We start from the raw sequence: 14235 nt of genomic DNA, 5'->3' as shown, positions 1-14235 counted from the left end.
ACACCTCTGGGCCCCCCAAATCACCATCTCCTCCAAACCACAAGTGAAAACCCACCAAAATGATGGCTTGTTTTTAAGACACTCACACTGCAAAGGACCAGAGAAAGGCCAAGCAAAAAGAAAGAAATGAAACCATGGCCAGATATTAAAGGATGAGCTCTGGACAAGTTCAAACATGTCCCCTCCCTGGGAAACTGCCCCGGTATCTCACATCCAAGGTAGGACTGGCAGTCTCAAAAATGAAGTTCACATATGCTCCTCACAGGCTGTGTCGGGCTGGAGTTGACCTCCTCGGATCTACCAGCTCTTCTGCCACTTACATTAATAAACTGGTTTATTAAAGAAGTGAACTACAGGCATGGAGCCTGTCTTGCCTTAAAATTAACATGTGGCACAATGGAAACTTGACCTAAATGCCTCCAAGCCCAAGAGATACAGGCCCCCAGCTCCTAAGAGTTACCTTTTCATGCAGGTCATGGAAGTCGCTGTAGCGGTGCTTGACTGTCCACTCATGGTTGCCATCGGTGACCTGGATGATATAAACCTAAAAGGGAAGACGGACAGCCCTTGCGGCAAGGAGAATCAGCCAGCTCCAAGGACCTTCCCCTCCCCTGAAGTAAGAGCTACAGACACCCAGACCCTGCAGCCAAAGTCAGGCTGCCCTTGCCCACCAGCCTCTGAACCTGAGTTTTGCTGAGCAGCAGGGTCCCCTCTCAGCCTTCCCCACAGCCCTAGCGCTGGAGCTGGCAGGCACATGGAGCAAGCCTGTGGCTCCGCCCACCAGTGAGGAATAGAAAAAGTGACTCTACCTTGTCCAGCCACCTCTTTGCAGTTTTTATCTCCTACCTCCAGGTAATTCAGAGCCCAACCCCACTGAGCTTCAGGCAAAGGCACCCTTTCCTAAGGAGGCAGAACAGGGCCAAGTCTGGCAGGACCAGCTTCTCTGCTGTACTTCTTTCCAGGTGCCCTGACTACATCCTGGAAGCAAGTCCTTTCTCAACCTTTTTAACTGGTTCATGGCTGTGGTTTCTGCTGCTGAGCCTGGAGTCAAGGCGATAAGAAGGTGATTGGCGGGGGGGGGGGGGGGCGGGGAGTGGCAGTGATGGGACATCAAACCCTAACAGGAGGCAATATGGCTTAGCAATTAAGGATACGGGCCTTGGAGTCAAGGAAGACCTGGGTTCAAAACCTAATTCTGCCACTTCCTGGTTGTGGGACCATATGCAAGTGTCTTAACATCTCCCAGCCTCAGGGACATCTTAAAATTTGGTACATTTAAGGATCAAATGGAGCCCTGCAGTGTTGCAAACAGTTAACGTGCTCGGCTGCTAACCGAAAGGTTGGAGGTATGAGTCTACCCAGAGGTGCCTTGGAAGAAAGGACTGATGATCTACTTCTAAAAATCAGTCACTGAAAACCCTACAGAGCACAGTTCTACTCTGACACACGTTGGATTCCCAGGAGTCACGGCTTCCAAACTGTCAGGTTTAAACCCCTTGCTGAGAATCTGCATTTCTAACAAGTTCCCAGGAAATTATACATAAGAATCACCGGAGGATCTTGTTAAACTGTAGATTCTGATTCCGTATATTTGGGGTGGAAATGCAAATTCTCAGCAGGGAACTTGTTAGAATGGAAAATGCTCACCAGGGGGCCAAACCGGAATGAACCGGTTTGAAGCCCTGCCAGGAGTCATAGTCAACTCCACAGCAACTAGTTAAAGGGTCAAATAAGCTAATGCACGTAAAGGGCATCATGCAGGGCCTGACACGCGGACAGACGACAGTAAGGTCACCCAGAGGTGGGGCTCAACCCTGCAAGAACAAGGGCTCACGGGCCTGAGAGCTTTCTGGAGCTGCCCCTCCAGGTGAGCCAAGCCCACGGGGGATAGCTGCCCAGCCATCAGCTGCGAGGCCTCACCCCTCACCTGGAGCAGGCCTCCTGGTCCTAGCTTCCCGCCCCTCTAGGCGGCCTGCAGGGAAGGGGGAGGAGCAAATAATCAACTCAGCTGCAGCCCTCAGCCCAGAGGAGGAGCCATTTCTCCAGGGCCAGAGCCTGTTGCTCAAGGATCTGCCCCCAGCTCCTCTTCTCAGCCTGGCATTTTCCCTTCCCCTGCCCCTAGGAAAGACGAAAGAGCCAGAAGAATGGCCCCCAGGAGGGGGTTAGGATGGGGGCCGAGGGGGTGGAGCAATGAGGCACAGGCAAGGCCAGGGCCCCTCACTCACTCCCCACCCGCTGGGAACAAAGGACAGGAGACAGAGGTGCTCAGTGCACCCCACCCCAGGACCAGTCCCTGCCAGGCAACCGACAGCCCTACATACCCAGGACGGAATCCCAACCATCCGGAACCCCCCATTTTCTGTCCTCCACCGCCCCCCCCGACACCCATGAAGAGTGTGTGTGTGCGTGTGTGTGCCGTTCACCACCTCCCTCTCACCGCAGTCCAAAGGGATGAAGCCCCCTAAGTCCTGTGCTCCAGCCCTAAGCCCCGAATCCCCTATTTCTGGGCCTCACCGTCCCCCATTCTCATCTCCGCCCGACCCCCAGGGCCTTCAGCCCCAGATGCCTCCCTTCTCAGCACTGATCTCAAACCCCGACTCCAGGCCCTCAGCTCAAGGCCCTGCCTCCTCTTTTTCTCCACGGTCTGCGGTGCCCTGACCCCCTCTTCCTCAGATTCCACCCATCAGAGACACCCCTCTCCAGTCCCTCTCCTCCTGGATCCCCCATCACAGCCACCGAGGCCGGCGCTGCCCTACAGGCCTGAAGGCTCTAGTAGAGCCTCCGCCCCATCCCGGGGCCCCTCCCCGCACCCCCGTTATCCCCAGATTCCCCCCAACCCAAGCGTCTTTTTCCGATCGCGTACCCCTTTCCCTAACCGCCCCCCCCCCGGGCCCGCCCCAAGACCCTCCTCCTGGACCTGCAGGGTCCAGACCCCACTCCCCAGGTTCCTCCATTCCCGGACCCCTCCTCGCAATCGCAGATCCCTCTACCCCCTCCTCCCCGCCCCCTCCCCAGTCAACCCGACTCCGACTCCTGGTTCCAAACACCACCCCCGGTTCGGGGGCCCCCGCCCCCAGCACACCGTGTACGTGTCCACGAGCTCCGAGCCCAGAACGCGCGCCTCCTTAGCCGGTTCGGCCTCCCGCTCGGGCCCGAAGCTGCGCGCCGACGACGCCATATCTCGGGTTCCACCGCCGCCGCCGCCCGGCGCAGACTGGCAGCAGCGGGGGCGGGGTCAGCGTCCCACCGCCCCACGGTCCCCACCGCCCCCCGCCCCTGCTGAGCGCCGCGCGGCCATCTTGGCCCCGCAGCCTTCCTGCGCCCTCGCCCCGCCCAGGCCCCGCCCCTCCCTGCCCCCCCCGTGATTGACAGCAGCCTCAAACTATGCGCGTGCGCTCGTTGTTCGAGTTCCCCGATTGCGTAATCGGTACCCGCGTGGCACCGCCCACCTTGCTCGGAGAGAAACTGAGGCCCGGGGCTGGCATAGCTATGAGCATGTCCCTCGGTTTCGAGGGAAGGACCGAAAGGCCCGCGCCTTCCGTGCTAGCCGAAGCAAGTTACTGTTCCGCCTGGCCTCAGTTTCCACCTCTGGAAAAGGGAGGCAGTAATCGCGTCTCATCCAGATCTTGGGCTCATTCCTCACAGGACGAGAGCGGGAGCGGGTTAAGGGGAAGATGCGAGCTATGCTTAGAGCCTGGGCAGGGGTAGGGTGACTCTAGGCCAGTTGTTAAACTCTCCGAGGTTCAGCGATCTGCCCTGTCTCTGGGGAGAATCGAGTGGGCTAATCCAACCAGTTTCTGGCATGCGGTAGTGTGGGTGGCAGGGAGGGAAGATCCATGCAAAAGGGGGAGACAGGCTGGCCCGGGAGTCAGGAGCTACGGTGCTGGAATGGGAGAACACAGGCACAGAGGAGCAGCCCTAATCCAGAGGAAAACTGAGACCTAGAAGAGGGAGGCAGCAACCTAGCTGAAGGATAAGGAGGAAGCAAGCCTGGCACAGGCATCTGCAGATCTGTTTATTGATTGACTTTTCCAACAGACCCAAGCCCAAAGCTATCACTGCTTTCACTGGAGAGAGGGGAAGTCTGAGGCGGGTCTCCTCTGGTACCCCTGGATGAAGGACTCCAGAACACCACATTCTAGGGAGCCGGTTAGCACTTTCTGCCTCCACCAGCTCCATAGAACTATACTCTGAGCTTGACATTCAAGGCTTCTCCTGGCAGGTCCCTGCTGCTCCCAGCCTGACACTCTCTGCCTCTCCTTGTATACTGCCTCCACTCCAAAGAGGTTGGGCTTAAGGCAGGCACTACCTCATCAACCAGACCTTGGGCAAGTCCCCCACCTCTCCAGGAGCTTCAGTTTCCTTATCTGGAAAGTGGGGGGATAACAGGGCCCACTTCCCTAATTGGATAGGAGGATAAGCTGTGCGTAGCCTCCTAGCCTGGGGCCCACTCCTTAGCAGCTCCTAGCCTGGCTCATGTTTTCATTCATTCAAGAAACCTTTCCAGAGAGTCCCTGGGGACTGAGGGGGACAGAGAACAAGAGGCCTGGTCCTTGAAGCCCTTCATCTGCTCCCTGCACTGAGCAGAGGACACAGGGACTCAGCCAGTCTGAGATCACCGGGCCAGGGGGAGGGGATGCTGCAGGCAGGGGTGGGCTGGGCTGGGCTGAGCTGGCGGGAATGCGGTGAGGCAGGGCTATTTAAGCCCAGGCTGGCTGGCAACCCCAGCAGCCTGCCCTGTGAGGCGCCAGCATGGACGACATCTACAAGGCCGCGGTGAGGGATGGGCCTGGGCAGGGCTGGGGAGGTGGGCCCGCTGGGAGCTCACTCAACTCTGGATGGGGGCAAGGTCACCCCAGGGAGGTGGTGGGGACCCAGGAGAAGGCCCAGGTACCTTCATGCCTCCTCCCTCAAGGGGACGGTAAGTCTGGTGTCTGGAGGTATAGAAGGGATGGGGTGGGGGATGTTCAGGGTCTGGGGAGAAGCTGTCAGGTGAGGAGGCTGCCACTTTAGCGTCGTACCTTCCCATCTGTCTCCAAGTGTCTGAAGTCTGTGCCACTATCTCTTGGCCGCATCTCTCTGCATGTGTGTCTCTGGATCTTTGCTTTCTCAGCCTGACTTTATTCCCCCCAAGCTGTCTCTCTCTGAGTCACTGTCACTTCTGTCTCTGTCTCCCTGCCCCACTGTTTCTGTTCCCCACATTCTGCCTCTCCAGCTCCTGGCAGGCTGAAGATGCATTGTGAGGAGGGGGCTGCAGAACCTAAAGCCTGGCTTGAAGAGGGGCTTTAAGTTGAAGTAGGGAAGGACTGGGCCTGGGGGAGAGCCAGGGAAGAATGAACAGAATGCTGGCAGGCTCAGCCCTAAGTGGCTTGGCCGGTGGTGAGGATGAGGGAGTGAGGGCTAGGAAGTGGTCACCCCAATCCCCTGCACCTTCCTGGGGGTGACCATGGGGCTTCAGATGCTGTTCCACCTGGGGGGTAGTAACCTCCCCCCACCTTGGAGATAAGGACATCCCGGCATAGACAGCTGTCCCTAAGGGGATCCCTCCCTCAGTCCCCAGAGTGAGGCCTACTCCTGGGCAGAGAGGGGCCACAGCTGGCTCTGGGGCACCCCTGCCTATCCATGGAGCTGGGGGGGCAGCCCTCCACCCTGTGCCCATACAAGGCCTGACGGGCTGGGGACTAATTTTGGCTCCCGAGGCGGCACCCGCTGGCCAGGGGGCCAGATAACGCTGCCCCACCCCCCACATGCCAGAGTCCCCAGAACAATCACCAGGTTTAACTTTGTCCCCAGTTAAAAATAGCCCAGTGGCCACCCTGGTCAGGTTACAGTGGGTGGGCAAAGCCACACTGGTTTTATTGTCCCAACCTGAGGGACAGCTGTCCCTCAGGCCACCCAGCTTGAGTTTCAACAGGGAGCCAGGAGAGCACCGAGTGGTCACTAGCTATTGTTACTCAGGGTCACCTTGGCCCTGGAGAGGGTGCCCACCTGTCACCCTGGTCCTGAGCCCAGCCTCAGTGAGATCAGCAGGGTTACCTCGGGGCTTTGGGTGGCAGGGAGGGAATACTGGGGCCTGTGCCCTGTGACCCGGGATAAGCCTGCCTCTCCTGGCTTTAGTCTTCCCGCCTGTGGAATGGTTTAGCTTCCTCCACAGTGGCCCAGGCCTGAGCCTGAGTGCTGAGACCTTCTTTCTTTTTTAGGTAGAGCAGCTGACAGAAGAACAGAAAAATGGTGAGTGCCCCCAATACACATGGGGGGCCAGCAGGGCTGGGCTGGGGGAATGTGGGGACCCCTTTCCAGGAGAGGACCCAGGCTGGAGGCCAGAGGCTGGGGCCACTCTCACTGTGACCTCCGAGGCCTTGGAGGGAGGTTGGTAGGTGGCCCCAGGGATCTTTCTTCCAGGTCCTGGCTGCTAGGCTCTGAGCTGCTCTGTCCCCTTCACTCCCTCCATTGGACACAGAGTTCAAAGCAGCCTTTGACATCTTTGTGCTGGGCGCCGAGGATGGCTGCATCAGCACCAAGGAGCTAGGCAAGGTGATGAGGATGCTGGGCCAGAACCCCACACCTGAGGAGCTTCAGGAGATGATTGATGAGGTGGACGAAGACGGTGAGCCCTCTTCCCAACAGGTCCTCAACTTATACACATACCCCCAGCTCACTGGGGGCTCGAACCCTGGCTCCGCTCCTTTTCCTCTATGCCATTGAAGGAGGTGTTTAGCCTCTCCAAGCCTCAGTCATCCCATCCGCAAACTGGGCATAACGAGCGCACTCACCTCCCAAGGTTGGTGGGAGGCTGCACTGAGCACACCAGGGTCTAGTGTCAAGGGCGGTGTCTGCAGTTGTGACTGTCCCTCTCTGACGGCTGCCCTGCCCCCTATCCCCAGGCAGCGGCACAGTGGACTTCGATGAATTCTTGGTCATGATGGTTCGGTGCATGAAGGACGACAGCAAAGGAAAGTCCGAGGAGGAGCTGTCCGACCTCTTCCGCATGTTTGACAAGTGAGCACACAAACCTCGACCTCTGGCAAAGCTGGGGAAAGGGAGCAGCCCCAGTGACCTCGGGGCCTCAGTCTCCCAGTCTGTGTGTTGGGTCTCCTGCTCTGCCCCCTGGGGTCCTGGGTGGGGCCACCTGCCCCTCCCTCTGGCCCCAGATGCAGGCTCTGAGGCCCCCTGGCCCTCCCTGCAGGAATGCAGATGGCTACATTGACCTGGAGGAGCTGAAGATAATGCTGCAGGCCACAGGCGAGATCATCACGGAGGATGACATTGAGGAGCTCATGAAGGATGGTGATAAGAACAATGATGGCCGCATTGACTATGACGGTGAGCACATGGGTAGACTGGACCCTGTCTGCTCACCCCTTCCAGGCCCCCACTTCTGACCCATGCCTGCACCTCTCTCCGCAGAGTTCCTGGAGTTCATGAAGGGGGTGGAGTAGAAACTGACCCTCATCCCGAGCTGCCTGTGCCCAGGCCGACTCCAGCTGGGCCCTGGGATAAAGCAAGGGCCAGGGTCTCAGTGCCTGAATCTGGCTGTGTTCTTGACCCCTCGCCCCACCTCCCCACCCCATCCTGGGCAATGCAAATAAAATCTTGCTCCCGGAGGCCTGGTGTCTGGCTCTGGACATTTGGGGGCTATGGACTCCCCACCAGGGTCCACTCCTGCCTGGTGACCATCCCAGGCATGCTTGCTGCAGAGCTCGGAACGAACACTGCACATACCTTCTGCAGGGGGGCACTTAGATTAGGTGGAGACACCCACTCCCCATGGCCCGCTGGCTGGTGCCCAGGCCCCGTCTCCTGCGGTTCAGCATCAGGAGTCTGCAGTGGCCCAGGAATCTCCATTTTAACAAGCTCTTGGGGGGCCATTGCATTGGTCAGCCAGTTTGGGAGCCTCAGGCTTCTATACCTGGAGAGCACTGATAGCTGCAGTACCTGGCTAGGCCCTGGGTGCCGTTTGGCACAGCAACCCCAGCTACATCTCAGCTCTGGCTGGGGTAAATCTGGGCACTGCGGAGGCCCCGCTGGCCCAAGGCTCCAGTCCACTCGCCCCTCCCTCAGACTTCCCGCCAGCATTGTTGACTCCCAGGGACGGAGGAGCTCTACCTCCTCTGGCCCACCTGACAGGTAAGGACCCTGGGGTCCAGAGAGGCACTGGGACCTGTCAAGATGTGTCTGGGGAGAGCCGAGCCACCTGCTCCCAGTCAAGGGCTCTGTCTAATGTGCCAGGTCCAAATGGGTGTGATTTCCAGTCCCTGTGAGCCCAGAGGCTGGTCCCCTCCAAGGTATCCAATTTCCCTCCCTCACATGGAGTTGAGGCGTGAGGCCTGGTGGCTGTCAGTCAGTGAGGGTGCCAGGCCAGAACTGCAGCCAGCACAGTGACGCTGGCCTGGGAGAGGGCAGGGCTGCAAGGAGGTAGAGGTATCAGCAAGCACTTGCAGGAGGGACAGCTGCCACCGGCACCCAGGCTCCAGCAGAATGCCAGCAGCTGTTCTTGCCCCACCTAGCCACCCTTGGCCTCCCCAGCTGCGCTCCAGCCTTGGCATTCCCCATACAGGCCCGGCATTCAGAGACAGTCTTGGAATTCTGGAGATGCCTCTGGCAGAGGCCAAAGTTAGCAGGAGCTGCCTGGTCTCTGGGGAGGCCTGGGGGAGTGAGGAGAGGAGTCATCTCAGGCCTGTCCTTGGAGTACTCACCGATCTACACTGACACCCAGAGCCATCCAGGAACAAAGACATCTGACGGAGAAGGAAGGGCTGCCGTGGACAGCACCACCACAGTGCACCGTTCAGTGGTGTATTCACATACCTACTGTGTGCCCAAGGTCCCTGCATAGTGCAAAAGGTTTGCACTTGACTACTAACCTAGAGGTTGGTGGTTAGAACTACTTAGCGGCACTGCAGGAGAAAGGCCTGGCAATCTGCTTCCATGATCATCACAGCCAAGAAGGCCCTATGGAACAGTTCTGGTCTTATACATATGGGGTTGCCATGCGTCAAAATTGACTCGAGGGCAACGAGTATGGTTTTTGGTATAGGTTGTGAGGCCCAGGCCCTAATCTCGTGGAATTTATAGTAACTGGTGTGGGGAGGCAGAGAGGAAGGTGAAGGCCAGAGAAGAAACCAGTGTGGTGCTGCAATGGGGGCTGCAGAGGATGGTGGCCCACGAGAGGGAGTGGTCCAGGAAAGCCTCCTGGAGGAGGTGACACAGAGCTGAGGTCTGAAGAGCCACAGGGAACCAGCCATGAGAGGAGAAGGGGCAAGAGTGTCCTTGGCAGAGGGAAAGGTTTGGAGCGTCTCAGGAGCAGAAGGGCAGCCATGGGGAGAGATGGATAGACCCAGGCTGGCGAGGAGCTCAGTCAGTACCAGGAGCATGGGGCTCTCAGGGCCACAGAGGGGAGGAGGGATTGGGGGTGGGGAGCTGAGGCTGGGGCAGGTTCCAGGTGAGGGCCTGGAGAGCAAGGCTCTCGCACAGTGGAGAGAGGTGCGTGGGTTCGGGGCATGTTTGGAACTAGCATCCACAGAACTTGCTGGAGGACTGGACGTGAGGTGTGAGAAAGCAGGGAGCCCATGATAACCCTTAAATTTTTGGCCAGACAACTGCCATTTCCTGATGTACAGAAGCCTGGGGGAGGCCCGGGCTCTGTGGCTGGCCGCCAGGTGTTAAGGAATGGACGTCCTTTTTTTGTTATTTATTTTTACAATTTTTAACTTTTCGTTTAAGATAATTCCAGACTTGCAAAAATGTTGCAAAAATAGCACAAAGAGCTCCCATTTATGCTTCACCCCTCTTCCGTGTTAATGTTTTAAATAATCACAGTACAAGGATCAAACCAGGGAGCTAACATTGACACAACACCGCTAACTCACCTGCGGAACTTACTCAAATGCTGTCGCTAGTCCCTGGATCAGGATCCAGCCCAGGAGCACACATCACACCAGTCAACCTGTCTCTTTAGTCCCCTGCAATCTGGGACAGTTTCTCAGTCTTTACTGGCCTTTCATGACCTTGACAGTTTTGACCAGTTACGTTGTAGAATCTCACTCTATTTGGGCTCATCTGATGTTTGCTCAGGATTAGATTCAAGTGATACTTTTTTGGCATGGCTATCACAGAACAGCATGGAGCCCGGGTGGTACAGTGGTTAAGAGCTCAGCCGCTAACCAAAAGGTCAGCAGTTCAAATCCACCAGCTGCTCCTTGGAAACCCAATGGGGCAGTTCTACTCTCCTTCAGGGTTGTAATCAACTTGATGGCAATGTTTTGTTTTGTTTTTAAATCACAGAAGGGAGGCAATGGTGGCTCAGTGATAGAATCCCTGCCATCCAAGAAGGAGACCCAGGTTCAATTCCCAGCCAATGCGCCTCACGCACAGCTACCACCTGTCGGTCAGAGGTGGCTTGTGTGTTGCTATGATGCTGAATAAGTCTCAGTAGAGCTTCCAGACTAAGACTAGGAAGAAAGGCCTGTGGATCCACTTCTGAAAATCAGACAAGGGAAACCCTATGACTCACAACTGTCCGATCCACAACTGATCATGGGGATGGCACAGGACCGGACAGCATTTCCTTCTATTGTGCATGGGGTCATCATGAATTGGGGACAAACTCAAGGGCAGTTAACAATGGCAGCATCACGGAAGATGCCTCTGAGATGGGTGTGGACATGTCAAATGGACGCCTGGATGTGAGGCTGGAGCTAAGGGAGAGGGCAGAGCAAGCACTGGGAACTTAGGTATCTTCAAAGGAAGAAGCCCTTTTTCAGCTTCCCTGGGCATGGATGAGGACCCCAGGGAGCAAGTCTGCAGGGAGACACGGTCAAGTGCTAGGCACCGGGCATCCCACACAGACAGTCAGTGGGTGGGAGGAACCCTGGTGAATGAGGGGCTTCTGGGGGAAGGAAGGAGGCACTGACAACAACCGATGGCCTTGGGGTTTGAACACTTGGAGACCCTGAGGCCTTGGGCACCTGGACGAGGGGTTCTGGTAGAGCAGGAAGGCAGAAGCCCGATGGGAAAAGGCCAAAGGAGGGTGCTGAGGTAAAGGGGAGATGGGCGTGAGTGATGCTAGTGACATTCTGCAACACACAGGGAGCAAAGAAATGGGCTGAAGTTGAGGGGTGGTGTGGGGTCCAGGAAAGCTTATCTATGGGGTGGGTAAGGGAATGGCTTGTATGCTGATGGGTGCAACCCTGTGAGACAGGACCACGGATGATGCAGGGGCAGAACTGCAGGGGAAGGCGAGCTGCCCTGGGTCTCTGGGGAAGGGGTTTCAAGACCTGGCTGTAGTGCCGGGCCTGGGATCCACACTGGGTCAGGAGAAAAGGGGGGACTTGAGGCAATGAGGCAGGCCAGTGGGTTTCAGTGAGTGAAGAATCGTGGCAGTGAGTATGGGGGTGCAGGAGGTGGTGTCCAGAAGAGGGGGTGTTCCGAACAGAGATGCAGAAGGCTATGACTTTATTGGTGGTGACCTAGAGGATGGGTGGGTGGTGGAGGAAAACGTCATTGGCAGTGAGGAAGACAACGACCTGAGAGGCCAGGGGGCACCCAGGGCATGTGGGATGCTGGTGGGAGTGGGAAGGGGAAGAAAGGAACCCCAGAGCTAAGCCCTCTGTGAATGAACAGGAGGACAGTCCCATAGGACATACGTGGCAGGTGATGGCTAGTGTTTCCTCAAAGAAGAGACCGTGCCATCCATATGCCTTGGTTGGGGAGAAGCGAGAACTGTTAGGAAGGGGCACACCCTAGTCTTCCCTTCACTGGCTGGGGGGTACAAGGAGATGGATGTCCCTGCTAGCAGGAGGAAGTTCTTGAGGGCACCATGGAAGAGTTGGGCAGGAGTAGGAGCTGTGAGGGAAGGGCTTATTCTCTGGAAGTAGCTGAGGATTCACAAGATGGAGCCCCAAGGGATTGTCTCAGTGTCTCTGTCCCAGCAATGAGGGGCTGGAGGCATCCATTCCTTCCTTCCAGACAGGCCAACCCCAAAATTCCAGCTGGGAGAGGTTGGGGGTGACCTTCCACATACCCACCTGGTGGCGCCTGATGCACAAACACACATGACACATATGTATATGGCCAAGTGCTTACAAGGGCATTTCACTCCCGTTCACACACCATCCATTTCTGCCTGTTTTGTTGGACTCAGTTCCTCTTCATTTCTGGGCTGTGTCATCCTTTGCGTGGATAGTGCCTCCACCCTGAAGCCTCCTTTGACTTCCTCCATCAGAGACAATCATCAGAGCATCTTCAACTGCCCTTACCTCTTTGCATTATGGTTGCCTGGTCACTGCCGTCCCGAGAGGCTGCAGTTTCTGCTGGGTAGCTCTGCTGCCCAGCACTGGGCCTGACAAATGCCTTCATTGTTGGGACCTTCTGAAGTTCTCACTTTGTCCACTAAAAAAAAAAAAATTTTTTTTTTTGTCCACTAGATGGCATAAAATGTCCTCGGCTGGGCCCCTGGTCCTGGGAATCAGGGCACACTTGGGGTTTGTTTCCACCTGCAGCCAGCAAGCAGGGTACTTTAGAGGATCCTCACCCCCTTCCCAGAGAAACTGAGGTCCAGAGAGGCATAGGATCTGCTTGAGGACATACAAGGCAGTGGGAGAATACAGGCCCCCAGCCCCTGCTACAGGCTGTTTCTACACAGTGGAGAATGGGCTGCCCTCTACACCCTGCCCCAAAGGACCCAGGCCTCCCCTGCAGCCCCAGCTGGGAGTCTAGCTGAGCCAAGACCTCCAGGGTGGGTTGGCACGCTTAGAAGTGGTTGGGCCCTGCCCACAGCTGGAGGCCACATGATGGCTGATTGACTGTCTAGCTCAATCTCCACCCAGAAATTGACCCCCAGCCCAGGCTACATGTCAAAACATCTCCCCAGGGAAACTGAGGCAGAGGGACCTCACCCCACCGTGGGCTCAGGATATAATCACCATCACAGCACAAGTACTGATCACCAGGTGTGTATGTCAGGTAGAGATGGGGACATGGAGGCAGGGCTCCAGGACCCTGAGCCCTTCTTGTGCTATCCCCAGGATTGACCTGTTTCCCTTCCAGAGATGAAGCGGGGAAGGGAGATGGGGCTGCAGTGCTCCCCAGAAGCCCCAGAAGCCAAGGAGGGCCCCAGGAAGGGGCAGGCCTGAGCTGGGCCTGTACTCAGCCTGCTGTGTGGCCTAGCCAGATCCTTCCTCTCTGAGTACCCCTCCCCCCCCACAATTTCCTGACTGATGAGGGCTCAGGCTGGTCCATCTGGGTGGCCCAACCTGCAGGGATTTCTAGAGTTCTGGGAGCTCCAACTCCAGCTGAAGCTGAAATTTGCTTAGCACCCAGGGCCTCAGATTCTGAGTGTGGGGGCCTGGGCGGGGGCGGGGGGGGTAGGGGTGGTAGCCGTTGCAAGAGACTGGGGTGCGGGCTGCAGGGGCTGCTGCTGGGAGTTGTAGTTTGGAGGAAAGGGAGAAGTTCCCTTCACTTGCCCTGGTGACAGCCACTCAGCCTTGTCTCCCCCTTGGCCCTCTTCTGTGGCCTTCCTTGCCCCCGGTCTGAGCTCAGGGCACAGGGAGTGTGGGGAGCTGCCCCTGCACTGAAGGAATCACAGGTTTAGGGCCTACGGGCTGGGGGGGGGGGTGGTGGCATGGGGGGTGGGGATAAGCTCTAGGGAGAACCCACCACTCCCATGGTGACACTCTGGGCCCTGAATTTCTAGGAGGACTGGAGGGCTGAGTGGGGTGGGGCAATGATGAGGCAGGGAGAGGGAGGAGTCCCTCTTGGCATGGGTGGATCCTGTCACCTGGGACAGGGCTTCTTAGATGTTGGGGGAGGGCTGAGGGGCCTGGAGGGTTGGGGACAGGCCTGGGTGGGGAGGCCTGGGTATCCATCACTTGCCAACTCCAGATCTGTGAAGTGTGTACAGACCTCCAGACCCCGCCCAAAACATCGGCGCCTTGGGCAGGAAGTGCCCTCCTCCAGGCAGCTTGGGCCCTGCCAGGATGGCTGGGGGGCCTGGCCAAGGTCTCAGGGGGCTGGACCACCCTGGTATGGGGGGCTTGGGCCCTGGGTCTGTTTGTGAGGGTCTCTGACATAGGCACTGGCAGGGTAGGGCTACACAGGGAGCAAAACAGAGCCCAGCCAGACCCCCACCCAGCCCATCAGCCTCTGACCTCTAACCCCTGACCCCCAACCAGGCTATCTCCCCCTTGTCACCCTGCTGTAGGTGGAACCTGAGTCTGTGGACATCCCTCTGTGCAA

At 57.5% G+C, this 14235-nt stretch overlaps 2 protein-coding genes across 3 annotated transcripts in view; one reads left to right on the top strand and one right to left on the bottom strand.

Moving 5' to 3' along the window:
* The window catches only part of NISCH (nischarin), a 33741-nt gene extending 30424 nt beyond the window's left edge, over window positions 1-3317 (bottom strand). For both annotated transcript variants that reach the window (XM_049862384.1, XM_049862386.1), the window contains exons 1-2: window positions 3083-3317; window positions 461-544 (exon numbers count right to left, since the gene is read on the bottom strand). In XM_049862384.1, coding sequence (XP_049718341.1) covers window positions 461-544; window positions 3083-3178 — 180 coding nt within the window. In that variant the 5' untranslated portion in view covers window positions 3179-3317. The remainder of the gene's footprint in view (window positions 1-460; window positions 545-3082) is intronic.
* A 1419-nt stretch (window positions 3318-4736) lies between these two features.
* TNNC1 (troponin C1, slow skeletal and cardiac type) lies at window positions 4737-7598 on the top strand. Its single transcript, XM_049862606.1, has 6 exons — window positions 4737-4776; window positions 6201-6231; window positions 6461-6607; window positions 6885-6999; window positions 7187-7323; window positions 7408-7598. Exons 1-6 carry the CDS (start codon window positions 4753-4755, stop codon window positions 7437-7439), a joined length of 486 nt encoding a protein of 161 aa, XP_049718563.1. The 5' UTR covers window positions 4737-4752; the 3' UTR covers window positions 7440-7598.
* The last annotated feature ends 6637 nt before the right edge of the window (window positions 7599-14235 follow it).

This window comes from Elephas maximus, chromosome 20 (genome assembly GCF_024166365.1).
Source record: "Elephas maximus indicus isolate mEleMax1 chromosome 20, mEleMax1 primary haplotype, whole genome shotgun sequence".
NCBI lineage: Eukaryota > Metazoa > Chordata > Mammalia > Proboscidea > Elephantidae > Elephas > Elephas maximus.
Note: the sequence above shows the minus strand (reverse complement) of the source record. Positions and strands in the feature narration are given on the sequence as shown.

Bases quoted from the DNA above. Each gene is read 5' to 3' on its own strand.
- TNNC1 (XM_049862606.1), top strand. From the start codon at position 4,753: ATGGACGACATCTACAAGGCCGCG. The intron at 4,777-6,200 runs GTGAGGGATGGG...TTTCTTTTTTAG, and splicing joins ACGACATCTACAAGGCCGCG to GTAGAGCAGCTGACAGAAGA. The intron at 6,608-6,884 runs GTGAGCCCTCTT...CCCTATCCCCAG, and splicing joins TGATGAGGTGGACGAAGACG to GCAGCGGCACAGTGGACTTC.